This window comes from Arachis ipaensis, chromosome B7, assembly GCF_059453495.1.
Source record: "Arachis ipaensis isolate K30076 ecotype BB chromosome B7, ASM5945349v1, whole genome shotgun sequence".
NCBI lineage: Eukaryota > Viridiplantae > Streptophyta > Magnoliopsida > Fabales > Fabaceae > Arachis > Arachis ipaensis.
In genome coordinates this window covers 142,894,613-142,909,014 of record NC_142442.1, presented here as the reverse complement: position 1 = coordinate 142,909,014, position 14,402 = coordinate 142,894,613, and the positions used below count along the sequence as shown (strand labels likewise).

Below are 14,402 nucleotides of genomic sequence, written 5' to 3'. Positions count from 1 at the left end.
AGTGGTATATATGCTTGAGTCTCCTTTAACAAGGCCTTGAATTATTGTCTTGTAAATAGAAAAAGGAAAGTTGGGAGAATTAATCTCACTATGATATAAAATGTCCATGGCTCAAATAACATTTCTTCTTCTTATTATTATTTCGGTATACAAAAGATTCATTCGTTGACAAAAAAAATTCCTGAAAGATCGATAAAAATATCTCCATTATATTTTTGTAAATAACAAAGAAACTTTTATATTTAACAAACGATTTATCGATTAAATCTAAATTTTTGTGGTAATATTTGAATAAATATTTAGAGGATGCATAAAAAATTCGGAGCAAAATTTGATCTCTAGATTTTTTCTTTTTATTTTTCAAAAAAATGTGGTCATTCACAAAAAATATATTTTTAAAAAGTCACTTTGACAAAAAATTAATAAATTTTAAGAATAAAAATATCTTATTGTTCTAATAATAATTACAAAAATTTGCTTCAAAATTTGATCTCTAAAATCGTTTTTTAGAATATATATTATATCTAGTTTTTATTGTTATATTTTTAAATTTTTCAAAAATTTATTTGTTGTTAGCATTTTTGGGATTCGTTTTATTAGTAATGTGAACTTTCAAGTACAATTTTGGTAGTTTATTTTTATTATTATTATCTTACATTTTTTTTTGAACATCTGGCATTTTTTTTTTAATTTTAGTTCTTGGGTCATGAAATAGCCATTCCGCTCCCGTGTAACAAAAAATTTGTTGGTAAATTAATGAGAAGGAGAATTAGCCCACTTACAAACAACACTACTCCGTACCGACCCAAATGAGGCACCTATCTTTTTTCTTTTTGTGTAGTGTGTACCCATCTCTATAACTCTATTGACCAAAAGATAAATTTGAACAGTCTCTGAGACAGACGATCATAATGGATTTTGGGTTTGGGCGGATAAGGGTTACGGACCCGGGTAGGATTGGTCCAACACCCAAAAAACCATCATCATTTGTACTATGTATTTGCAGATTTGCCCTTAAATATAAAAGATTTAACTAATATATACTCTAACCAATTTAGATTGGTCGAATAGTCAACTCATTCGCCCACATAAATAAGTATCGGGAGTTTAATCACACTTTGTGCATGTCGCATTTGGTGAGACACTGAGACACAACTTATAAGACATTGATTTTTTATTCTTTCATCTTTATTCAATTTTTAAATTTTCAAAATTTGTCCTCCTATCTTTCCAAACCTTTTTTGAATAAAAGGTAATTCAATCTTTTCTAAATATTTGTGTGTCTTGTTCATTATTTTTGACAAACATAATACATATATACAAATATTTTATGTCTATGTTTTTAATATCGGTGTCTTTGTATTTATGTCTCATCTTATACATCAACCAAACGGAGCCTTAGATTCGCGACGGATTAATCCTTAATTTATTGGAGAATGCCGTAGACAAAAAAAAAAAAAACAACTAATATGTACTCTAATATATATATATATATATATATATATATATATATATTAATAAAACTTTTTAAATATTTTCTTTTAATAAATACATTGGAAATCTAAATTTTATATTTTTCTATAAAAAAAGTTTCAATTACTAAATTTAACATATACCCAAACTGAACTCAAATATTAATTAACTACTAACTAATTTACATTAATATTTAGTTATTATGACATTTAATCTGCTCGCATATAAAATTTGACTAAATGACTTAACAATTAATTAATCATAATAAGCTATATGTTGACACACTAAAAATAGGATGAATTTTTAAAAACAAAGAAAAAAATAAAATAATATTAGAACCATGTTTTTTATACATAAAAAATAAACCATCAATTAATAATTATTATAAAAAATATATTAAAATAAAAATATTATCTATATTCAAAAGTTAACCACTAAAATTAGTCAATAATATATTTATATATAAATATATATTGTTTAATTTATTTTCAATGTATACTTATATTTTAATATATATTTTATATTAATAATTAATTTTAATATATATTTATTATAATTAATATTAAAATATATAATAATTTATACATTTAAATATAAATACATAATAATTTATTCCATAGCTATTTTTATATTTACTAAATATTTTTATTTTTATAATATTGTGTATTCTTGTAGAAAAATATTAGAAGATGAATAAAATTTATTGTTTTTTATTAGTAATTAATTATTAATATTTAAAAAAATATAGAGTAAATATAAAGTTAAATTATTATACTAAAAAAACTAGATTAATAATTAAAAATGTGAAAAAAAAGGTACTAACAATTGTCTCGGACACTGACTCTTAAACAACGATATCTTTGGCCGAATAAAACGAGAAAGCGCGGGTGAGGTGGAGGTGGAGTAATGAGACCGTGAAGAGTGGCCAGTGGAGTGCGTGTGTGTCCGTAAGCCCCGGCCTTGTTTACTCTTTACGTGCAAACACGAGAAACGGGAATCCCGTTCCTTAGGCCTTAGTCCTATAGAAAATCAAAGCAGTTCTAACCATTTTCTGTTACATTGAGGGATTACAGGCTGGCCCCACAAACACCAAGATATTATTTTTACCCCACCACTTACTTCCATTGACTCCCTCCACTGCCAATTATGATTATAAAACATGATGATATTTGTAAGAATGTTATTTATATATTAAAATTAATTATTAGTATAAAATATATTATAAAATAAATTAAATAATAAAAAATATTATAAAATATTAAAATTTATTATTTTTAATTATTAATTTAATTTTTTTATAATTTATTTTATATTTTTAAATATTAATAAATAATTAATAATAAAAAATAATAAATTTTAATATTTTTTTAAATAATAACTAAATTTAATATTAATTTTAGTGTATGTCTAACATACTTATTATTGTTATTATTATACACTTCCATTTCATGTGGTTGTTTTAATTATTTATGCGCCTTACCTACTGAACTTAGAGGCTTACTCCCACTCTTTTATTCTTGCTTGGGTTGGGGATGTTGTTCTACCACTTGACAGTTAAGAAATCAGAGCAGTTAAATCCTGGCCGTTGATATCGCTTTCTAAAAAAAAAAACCACTTCAGCTTTGAGTGAGCATAGTGGAGACTGGAGAGTATAATAGTTTTTTATAATTTGAGCAAAGCTAGCTAGCTCTGTGAAAAACCAAAGAGAATGGAGAATTACCTGAATGAGAATTTCGGAGAGGTGAAAGCCAAGAATTCATCGGAGGAAGCGCTTCAGAGATGGAGGAAGCTTTGCTGGCTTGTTAAGAACCGCAAGAGGAGGTTTCGGTTCACTGCCAACCTCTCTAAGCGATTCGAAGCTGAGGCTATCAGACGCTCCAATCAGGTTTTGTTAATTGTTATGCTCTTTTTGTCTCTCTTTCCAGATCAAGACAAAATCCTAATTAAATGTGCTAAGTAACTTTACCGATTTCGATCCGTACATATTCTTGCGCATTTATGATTAACCTGCTAAATCAATTTCAAAACGTGATGTGCTACATTTGAAGTCAAAGCTAGCTGATCTGATCTTGAACGGTCATTTTGGTCAACCGAATGTCAGTGATTAGATTAATTGAATCCTTATTAAGTTATATTGGCGCTAATTCTACACCGATGCAGACAAATGGTTATTGGTTAATCTCAACCAGAAAACTTAAAATTCAGTGGTCGCTGTGTTGTGATTCTCCCTTTGAGTATGATCAACTTAAGGCACTTGAACATTTTAAAAGCTGATATTGGGATTGGAATGAAGAAGAAGAACCTCTTAAGATGTTGTTGCCTTTAACTTTTTTTTGCAAACAAGGGAGGTAGAATCAAAGAAACGAATATAGGATATGGATAACGAATTCTTTGCTTGGCTCGATCCATTGTCAATTTTGTATCGGTTCCTTTTCTTTTCCTCCACATGCTTTATAGTTTATCTGATGCTGTCAAAGTGTCAAACATGTTTATATCGAGTTTGGTTTTGTTAGGACTGGATTTTTAGGATTGGGGGTCAAATGTAGTATACTAACATTAATTGAATGGTGTTATTAAGTGTATTCTTAAGTTCGTGCTTTACACTATTACTAAATTGGAAAGTTGTTTCTCGCTATTACTATAATATAGGTTAAATGGCACGTAGAGAAAAGAGATTTGACCATTTAAACATTGTAAAAATAATCGTAAAATCTCATCATTTCTCTTTCCCGACTATAAATTGTAGGAGAAATTCAGAGTTGCAGTGTTGGTATCGCAAGCTGCTCTTCAGTTTATCCATGGTATGAAATTTAGATTGCATGCATTTTTTTTCTTTTCAAATTGTTCGAAAAGCTTCAGTTTGCTTAATATGAAATTATTCCCCCCCTCCAGGTTTAAGTTTGTCAAGTGAGTACACTGTACCAGAGGAAGTTAAAGCTGCAGGTTTTGAAATCTGCGCCGATGAGCTAGGATCAATTGTAGAAGGACGCGATGTGAAGAAATTGAAAATTCATGGTGGGGTTGAAGGAATTGCTAACAAACTCGATACCTCTGTCAATGATGGCATATCAACATCTGAGCACATTCTGCAAAAGAGGAAAGATATTTATGGAATTAATAAATTCACGGAAAGCCCACCCCAGGGATTTTGGGTTTATGTATGGGAAGCCCTTCAAGATACAACTCTTATGATACTTGCTGTATGTGCTTTGGTCTCTTTGGTGGTTGGAATAGTCATGGAAGGATGGCCCAAGGGTGCACATGATGGACTTGGTATTGTTGCAAGCATATTGCTTGTGGTGTTTGTTACTGCCACTAGTGATTACAGACAATCCTTGCAGTTTAAGGATCTAGATAAAGAGAAGAAAAAAATTGTGGTGCAGGTCACCCGAAATGGTTGTAGACAGAAGCTTTCAATATATGATTTACTTCCTGGGGATATTGTACATCTTAATATTGGAGACCAGGTCCCTGCTGATGGGCTTTTTGTCTCTGGTTTCTCTCTGTTAATAAATGAATCAAGTTTGACTGGAGAGAGTGAACCAGTGAATGTCAGTAACCTAAATCCTTTTCTTCTCTCAGGAACCAAAGTTCAGGATGGATCGTGCAAGATGCTTGTGACAACTGTTGGAATGAGAACCCAGTGGGGTAAACTAATGGCTACTCTAAGTGAAGGGGGAGATGATGAAACTCCACTGCAGGTTAAACTCAATGGTGTAGCTACTATTATTGGGAAAATTGGCCTTTTTTTTGCTGTTGTGACTTTTTCTGTGTTGGTCCAAGGACTGTTCAGCCGCAAGCTGCAAGAAGGATCCCAGTGGACATGGTCTGGTGATGATGCCATGAAAATTGTGGAGTTCTTTGCTATTGCAGTTACTATTGTTGTCGTTGCTGTCCCAGAGGGTTTACCTTTGGCTGTTACATTGAGTCTTGCTTTTGCCATGAAAAAGATGATGAATGATAAGGCACTTGTTCGTAATTTGGCTGCTTGTGAGACAATGGGCTCTGCCACTACTATCTGCAGTGACAAGACTGGCACACTAACTACTAACCATATGACTGTTGTAAAAGCTTGCATATGTGGGAAGATTAAAGAAGTAAAGGGCTCTAAAGTGCCTTCTGATTTCTCATCTGATATTCCTGATTCTGCTGTGGCAATTTTACTTCAATCAATATTTAACAACACTGGGGGAGAAGTTGTAAAAAACATGGATGAGAAGGTTGAGATTCTGGGATCACCGACAGAGACTGCACTCTTGGAATTTGGGCTGTCACTTGGAGGTGATTTCCACAAGGAGCGACAAGCAGGGAAACTTGTGAAAATTGAACCATTTAACTCTCTAAAGAAGCGCATGGGAGTGGTTCTACAGCTTCCTGAAGGTAGCTTCAGAACACATTGCAAAGGTGCCTCTGAAATAATTCTAGCTGCATGTGAAAAGGTTGTGAACTCAAATGGTGAGGTTGTTCCCCTTGAAGAAGACTCTATCAATTACTTGAAGGATACGATCGAAAAATTTGCTGATGAAGCTCTCCGGACCCTTTGCCTTGCATATGTGGATATTGATGATCATTTTTCAGTTGAGACTCCTATCCCCAATCGAGGTTACACATGTATAGGAATTGTGGGTATTAAAGATCCTGTTCGCCCTGGAGTTCGAGAGTCTGTTGCCATTTGTAGGTCAGCTGGTGTTACTGTTAGGATGGTTACTGGAGACAACATAAACACTGCAAAGGCTATTGCTAGAGAATGTGGAATTTTAACGGATGGAATTGCAATTGAAGGCCCTGAGTTCCGTGAAAAGAGTGAGGAAGAATTGCTTAAAATAATTCCAAAACTTCAGGTATATACTAATAAATAATAATCATGTGATTCAATCATTTTCCCCTCTATTTTCTCCCCTATGTGGTTTTTTTAGTATACCATGTTGCCATTTACTGAGAAGAAATTTGGCTAACATGTGAGATGTCTATATTTCAGGTGATGGCTCGATCTTCTCCCATGGATAAGCATACCCTGGTGAAACAATTGAGGACAACATTTGAAGAGGTTGTTTCAGTTACCGGTGATGGTACAAATGATGCGCCTGCACTTCATGAAGCAGATATTGGGCTTGCAATGGGCATTTCTGGAACTGAGGTATGCCAAGAACTTCTTTTATAGAGATTTGAAAACCATTATTGAAATTCTGTCTGGGATATGCATTCCTACTTTTCATGAGGAATTAAGTGGCTATGCTTTGCTCTTTTTTATTTCCAAATCAAACTTGATTATATTTAGATAGAGCTTTCAAATATGGATTACTGAAATTATGTGGTCATGATAGCATGGGTAAATGATTCTGCATAATTTTGTTTATGCAACAATTGTCAAAGTCTTTGGTCAAACAGATGATCCATGCTTCATTAATAATACTCATTTTCTCAATTTTGAACTTCATCATTAGTATTATTTATACTAAATCATATGTTATAAAGCTGTTTTCTTCCAATTTCAGGTGGCAAAAGAAAGCGCTGATGTCATAATACTGGATGATAATTTTTCAACTATTGTGACTGTGGCCAAATGGGGCCGATCTGTCTACATAAACATACAGAAATTTGTGCAGTTCCAGCTAACTGTAAACATTGTTGCTTTGATTGTCAACTTCTCGTCTGCCTGTTTGACTGGTAATGATAATGTTCTCCATGTTTTTGCAGTAATTTCTTAGTATACTTGTCTCACTCATAGTTACATGAATACACCAATTAGGTAGCATACCGCATACCAATTCATCTGCGTACCGGAATGTCATATGTATATTTTCCCCGTAAAGTATTTTAGATATGGCGTACCGGCGTACCGCATATTGCGTACCCGTTCGTATTGCATTCCATGTAACTATGGTCTCACTTTTTCCCCTCACAGGAAATGCTCCCCTCACTGCTGTTCAACTTCTATGGGTCAACATGATTATGGACACTCTTGGAGCACTTGCTCTAGCCACTGAACCTCCTACTGATGATTTGATGAAAAGACCACCTGTCGGTAGGAAAGGAAACTTTATCAGTAATGTGATGTGGAGGAATATCTTGGGGCAGTCTCTATATCAGTTTGTTGTACTTTGGTTCCTCCAGACAAGAGGAAAAGCAGCTTTTCATCTTGATGGACCAGATTCAGAATTGATATTGAATACACTCATTTTCAACTCATTTGTGTTCTGTCAGGTAAACTTAAGACATTACTGCATTCGACAGAATTCAGTGTTTGTCTTTTGTGTGCAATTACATTCTGGGCAGGGTTTGGCATGCAGTTTCCTCTCTCTTTGAATGGCTATTACTACTGATGCTTCAGCAATTTCTATTTGCTTTATTAAACACAAGTGAAGCAAGATGAATTCTGTGCCATTTTTGCGTTTTCTTTCCTACTTTTTATGTATAGTACATATCAGAAATATTTATCTTTGCCAATAATTCACAATTTTAAAAAGTGCCGGGTTTTAATGGTCTGCTGACTTTATTGCACGTAGTAATCCACACTGAAATTTCCTGTGTAAAAAATGCTCCGACTATGATCCCTGTAATATGCTCTCTGATTATGCTTTTCAATTTACTGCTAGGTTTTCAATGAGATCAGTTCCAGAGATATGGAGAAGATTAATGTTTTTGAAGGTATATTGAAGAATTATGTGTTTGTAGCGGTCCTCACTTGCACTGTCATCTTCCAAATCATAATTGTCGAATTTTTGGGCACCTTTGCAAACACCTCCCCACTTACCTTGAAGCAGTGGTTTGGTAGTGTTTTCTTTGGAGTCCTTGGAATGCCAATTGCAGCAGCTTTAAAAATGATACCTGTGGGATCTACCTAAAGTCGATGCAGACAGATTAGGTACATTCTTCCTCATTCTGTGTTCTCAAACGTATACCAAGGATCTTGTTTGCATATTGCCTCTTTAAATAGAAACCAATTTTACCAAGTCTTCTTTGTGGGAAGTCTGGTGGGCTAACAAATTAGAGGAGGCTAAACTTGCTACTTGTTGCTGGAGTTGGAGGAGAGAAAATATACATTTTGGATGCTTGTTGTGACTATTTAAAGTTATATAAAAAACATTTCATACAATGAGGTTAGTTTGTGTTATACAGGATGTAATTTCTGTTAATTGGATTTATTTATTATTCTTTATGATTTGTTGTAGCCCGCCTACAGTTTCCTTTTATTTATTAAGTAATCACAGATGAATTCCTTACAAAGGCTTGTTGTTCATGTTCTTTGCTGGTAATGCCGTCAGACTTTTTTGTGGCTGGTTCAAGGAAATAGTGTAAAGTTGAAATTATCATCATCATGGATATCGAAAGATCAAATGCAGGTTTCATCATCCAGGTGGGATTTAAGTATTTAACCGAGAATTTAGTTTGGATTTCTAAGCGTCAGATAATCCCAAGTGAGCTTACTCTAACCACATTGTGGATAACTCTCTTATGAGATTCTAAAATGAAAAATAAAAACTAAAAAATAAAAATAATATGTAATTGATTTATTCTTATATAATGATGAAAAGGAGTGGTATTTTTACTCATCGTTGACTTGAGCTTGTATCGAATGGGATTTAATAAGTTACTAGTTGGCAATTGATCTGGGGAATTTCTTGAGGTTTGAGAATTGAGAGGCACCTTCCATGGTGGAAAAAATGTACTTAGATTGCCTGGCTATGAACCGAGGGCAGGGCAGCTTAAACTATGAATTTACAGGATATCTGTCATACAGAGTAGGATACCACTCAAGTGTCTGTCACCACTAGTATGCTGGTTAGATCCGCATCGAGTACCCATATTGAAGGCTTTGACGATATTTTAACTCATACATGGTTCACCTTTCCGTTATTATAAGGACATGATGTCCACGCTCAACGGATTTTACATGAAGGAAGAATGCTTTATCATTTGCACGTGGCTATGGAACACGAGTGGGAAGAGTTACTACATAAGTACAAATGCATAAATTCCCGTCTTGGAATTTAAGCTCTTTTTTTGTTTTTTTAAACACAGTATGCTGTTGCTGTCTATTGATCAGTAAATTTCCACCAGCAGCTTGATCCAATTTAATTTTGATGCTGCAGTAAGGCAGGGATGATTGTGAATTGCAGTTGTTGTAGAGGGGAAGGGCAACGTCCTTTATGCAGTAGTGGATAAAAGTACACCAATTTATATATAAGTTTTAGATTGTATAAGCAGATTATAAGCTTCTCAAGCTCCAAAGGAAGCAAAATTGGTTGCGTTACTTTGGTAGTTGTGGCTGCAAGGGAACTCCTATTTTTCCAATCATGCTTTTTCCGAATAGTAGTTGGAGTGCTAACTCCTTTCATTTGCTGGGGTTCCACAATCTACACTGTTAGTTGCTCAAATTTTAATATTAATAACCAAATGAATAAAGCTGTTAAAAAGAGGGGGAATGGAGTTCCACAAGGACAACCTTGACTTGTCTGTGTTTTTGACAGGTTAAACAGTGAAAATTATTCAGATACAAATGAAGCACTGCGTTCCTTCCCGTCAACTTGGAAATTTACTAAGAACGAAAACCATTAGAAGAATATGAACATGGTTTCCGAAGTTTCCCTAGTAAGAAACCAAGTACTTCGCAAACATGTCTTCCTTTAGTTGACCACCAAACATGTCTTCTGTGGTGAATAATAGGCACTGCAGTGAAAACTTCGCACCGCATTGGTGCTTGTTTTCTTGACGGTGAATTTCATTTCAAGTGAATATAAAAATATAATAACGTGGTTGCAAGTGTGACTTAAGAGCACTATGCTTGTTAAAGAAACTTCAGTTTGTATTGATCAGAAGAGCATGTATGTCATCTCAAATCAACCTCCATCCACACAGTGTAAGTAGTTGTTGTTGGCAGGCCTCTGCAGCAAGACGCCAATGTGTCCTAAATCACAAGACAAGGCAAGTTTTGCGGAAACTCAGAGGCAGTTGTGAACAGCACAAGTACCACTCTGACCACTCATCCCAATCATCTCACGGACTTCTAGTTGACCCTTCAATATCTCACCGTTCATTCTTTTCCATCGTAAAGAAACTATGTAGCATTTTGCAGAATATAAATAATAATAATAATTTTTATTTTTTGAGATATGACCAACATTATCAAAACTGATGGAGTTGTATATCTGGCTTCAGATTATTGGTCACATCATCGTATCTCATGGGGGTGTGAATAAGTGTCAATATCCAAGTTTGACAAAATGCCTCCCCCTAACACTCATAAAAAATTAATGACATTTCCGTATTCAAATGTCCTTTACTACTCACATACTTGTCAAATCGGAAAATAGCGAGAGAGACACGTACGGTATGGTAAGTTCTATGGAAACTGAAAAGGCACAATTATAGGCAACAGAATATAGCACATTCACCGCATGATTTGGTAGAGATCCGTAGATTAATACCACAATCCGTAACTACTTTCGATCATTTATTATTATTTTTTTAACCAATTAATTCGCTGGCTTCTTTAACAACCTCAGTTAAATTCTCAAGTCAACATGGCGTAAGTTAACGAACCGGACCGAAAATTAGTGCAAATCGAATCGAAAATTACAATAACCGATTTAAAAACTGAAAAAATCGGTTTTTTTTTTTGTTTTTTTCTGACAAAACTGATCGGTTCGGTTCGGTTTTTGGTTGGCTCGATAGAAACCAAATCGAAGATATGCATCCATTTCAATGTTTTAACCATTTTAACCTTTAACCTAACAACAAAAATTCCTAACCCCTAACCATTTCAATGTTTTACTCTTATTATTTCAGTTTATTGACTATTTTAAATCTCTAATTATTGTGATTCATATTTTGCTCATTAAAAATTAAAAACCGAAAAAACCGACCGAACCAAACCGCTATTGATTCGGTTCGGTTCGGTTCGATTGTTGTAAAAACAACAAATCGAATAGTTGTGTGTCTGTAGGAACCGAACATATCAGTTCGGTTAGTTTTTTGTCCAAAACTAAACCAAACCGAACCGATAACAGCCTTAGTCAACGAGTACTTTCATTGGAAAAAAGAAAAAAAAGACATTTGTGATTTATGTCACTTTTCTTTCTTCTTCCTAGTAAACATCTAAGGATGTGGCAAATGTAGAGAAGTCTATTTCTCCAATCCATAATCAAGAAGCAATAAACACAGCAACCCCATAAACAAAACCAAGCCAATAAATTTTGCAAGCAATGAAATACTGTAGGTCCATATCTTGAAAGCAAGTCCGAAACAGTCAAACAAATATTAATCACATCCATCTTTGAAAAAACTTTTGTGATGGCCAAAATGCAACACAAAGTCACCAACCATCCCCGCAATCACACCAACCGAATTCTATTTTCCCTTTTTCCACCTTTTTTGAAGACATTGCTAAAGCATCCATCAAAAAAGTAGGTTGCAAGCGACATATGACAATATCCGTTATGAATTGGATATCAAGGTTAAAATGACCAACATTAAAAGAAAAAAAAATAACTATACAATAAGAATAATTGAAAGAAATAAAAAATTAATATAAAGGTAAAAACTAAAAAGAGCATTCTAGATCTTCCACTTGGTGACTTGACCACTTGAACATGCAGCCCAAAACCTGGTTGTTTTATTGCTGTTTAGTGTTTACCCCTTCTGTTACTTCTTTCCTAGCTGGTTCATCAGGGACACATCAAATCAAATCCTAAATAATATCTAGAGCTGTAACAATCGATACCTTTCTCCATCTCTATTTCAAGCCAGCCTCAGGATGAGACTATAGACTATAGAGTGAAAAGTGACCCTAAAAGATGGACTCTTCCTTCACATAAGTTTATTGATACTTCTTTTTTTAAAAAAAAAGGAAAAAGAAAAAAAAAGAATTAATTGAAAATATTGGAATTCTTTTTTCTCCCTAGTCAAGTCCCTTCCCTTCAGAACTTTGATCATCATTAAATGAGAGTCTTCTCCTCTTTGTGACAGCAGCAGAAGAAGTAATTAGAGAGCTCTCTATCATGTCAATTGTTGAAGGACTAGGCGTATGCAAAACGTTATTGTCTCTTCTTGTATTATTCTCCTCTTGTAATCTTTGAATTAGATTGTAGCAGGAAAATACATCTTTCTGTGAAGGAAAAACCAAAAAAAGAAAAAAAATTGCAGTAATTAGTAATATATCTTTTCTAAGATCTTGGTGCTAATGAAAAATAAATAAATAGGAACTCACAGGATCAAGAAACCTATGTTGAGGAATTGAACTAATCTTCAACTCTACAGCTTCTATGGTTAGTTGCTGATCCAATGACACCAAAGTAGCTGCAGCTGCAACAACAGATGGTTTGTGATCCATTATGCTCACCTCTGCAGAAAGCAACACAACATACATTTGCATTAATAATCAGAAATTAAGTGTAAAAAGAAAAAGGTCATTCCAATGCAGAAAAAATTCACCTTTGATTGTGGTGAAGATGAGTTGCATGGTCTTGGAAAAAGTGGTAGTTGGTGGGGGTTGATTGCAGAACTTTGTAATGAAATAAGGAAGGAAATCATAGGGGGTTATAATGCTCATATTCCAATCCAATGTGGTTAGCACCAAAATCTCCATTCTCCTAATCACTTTGCTCTCAAAGCAGTAATCTTTTGACTGAAACACTGATAGCTCAGGCACACTGCATTCTTCCATCTTTGAAGCCAAAGAAAGGCATGCAATTGATAGTAATCGGATTGCCCACTCCTTTTCACTCTGCACAAAAACGAAGAATTCAATCAAAAAAGGTAAAAACTTTTAAAATTAATCACCTTCAAAATTTGAGCTTACATCAATGGACCGCTTGGAAAGGAACCGATCGAAATATGTGACAGACAAATAAGCCGTTTGAAAGCGAAATCCCAATGTTGCTCTTGTCTGGACTCATTTACCATTGCAAATTAGATACAAAATTAAGCCCCAAAAAATTCAAAATTTTCTGATTGCAGTTTTCATTAATAAAGTTGAAGCAAAAAATTACAAGGAAAGTGTGAATATTTTGCACTAACTTTGAGAATCCAATTGATTGCATCTGTGCGGGAACGTTTCATCCAATCCTCAAACACAAAAGTCTCATCTTTTCGGAACCCAATACGGATCTCTCTCTCAAGCAGAACCCCCAAATCCTCATTCTCTGAAACACCTTGATGATCCATTCCTGATTGAAAGGCAGAGTATTCTTCATCTCTTTCCAATTCCAAAAATGTTTCTTCTTCCTCACAAAGAAGGTTGCACGAAGACAGATCGTCCATGTTTCTGGTTCTATTCTTCATCAGCTCCTAGAGATTTCACCAGCTGAATCAAATCATCAACTGTAATGAAAAAATATACCATATAGCACAATTTTATATTATTATATTATATAATTTTATTATAAATGGTTGACTCACATAGGACTAGGAGTAGAGCTAGCATTAAGGAAGGAAAAAAAAAAGATTTGAGATTGAGAGAGAAAAGAGTATAAGGACTGAGGTGGATGCTATGATTTAGCTGAAATCCTGAAGCTGATGTAGCAGTTACAGTTTGAACTTTGAAGACAATGATTATAATAATAAAGATATAGTAGCAATAAGGATTAACATTTATGTCCGGATTTTAGTTTCTACTCGAAATTATAAGAGGCTTTTTATTTTTTATATTGGATTGAAAATGGTATTTTTTTTTAGAATTACAGAATCACTCAAGTATTAATCTTAAAACGTGGTACTGATTGATTTAAAATATAAAAATAGAAGGGTTCAATTTCTGAGAGTACAAAAATAAAAAATACATAGATCCGATTTTTGTACTCCTATTGTGCTCTTAAAAATTGGATCCTTTTGATACAAATTAAAAAATTCTTAAGGTTTAGTTACTTTTATAATTTTAAAAAACATAAAAAAATATCATGTTAATATATATTATTATATTATATAATTTT

General features: G+C 33.7%; 2 protein-coding genes across 4 annotated transcripts; one reads left to right on the top strand and one right to left on the bottom strand.

Moving 5' to 3' along the window:
- Window positions 1-2,923: 2,923 nt before the first annotated feature.
- Window positions 2,924-8,700, top strand: ACA1 (autoinhibited Ca2+-ATPase 1). The gene is made up of 7 exons (XM_088493491.1): window positions 2,924-3,358; window positions 4,220-4,274; window positions 4,366-6,314; window positions 6,452-6,610; window positions 6,969-7,140; window positions 7,379-7,677; window positions 8,070-8,700. Exons 1-7 carry the CDS (start codon window positions 3,182-3,184, stop codon window positions 8,316-8,318), a joined length of 3,060 nt encoding a protein of 1,019 aa, XP_088349617.1. The 5' UTR covers window positions 2,924-3,181; the 3' UTR covers window positions 8,319-8,700.
- Window positions 8,701-11,876: 3,176 nt separating this feature from the next.
- On the bottom strand, window positions 11,877-14,086 carry LOC148554381 (cyclin-D5-1-like). 3 transcript variants are annotated; one of them, XM_088493494.1, is made up of 6 exons: window positions 13,873-14,086; window positions 13,492-13,777; window positions 13,274-13,360; window positions 12,907-13,198; window positions 12,683-12,816; window positions 11,877-12,580 (listed from the first exon to the last, which is right to left on the bottom strand). In XM_088493494.1, the coding sequence occupies exons 2-6, from the start codon at window positions 13,753-13,755 to the stop codon at window positions 12,374-12,376; spliced, it is 984 nt and encodes a 327-aa protein (XP_088349620.1). In that variant the 5' UTR covers window positions 13,756-13,777; window positions 13,873-14,086; the 3' UTR covers window positions 11,877-12,373. The 3 variants fall into 3 exon arrangements, with proteins under 3 accessions (XP_088349620.1, XP_088349619.1, XP_088349618.1); XM_088493493.1 differs by having other exon boundaries at window positions 12,224-12,580; window positions 13,492-13,761; window positions 13,873-14,011; XM_088493492.1 differs by having other exon boundaries at window positions 12,224-12,580; window positions 13,492-13,794; window positions 13,873-13,973.
- Window positions 14,087-14,402: the final 316 nt, after the last annotated feature.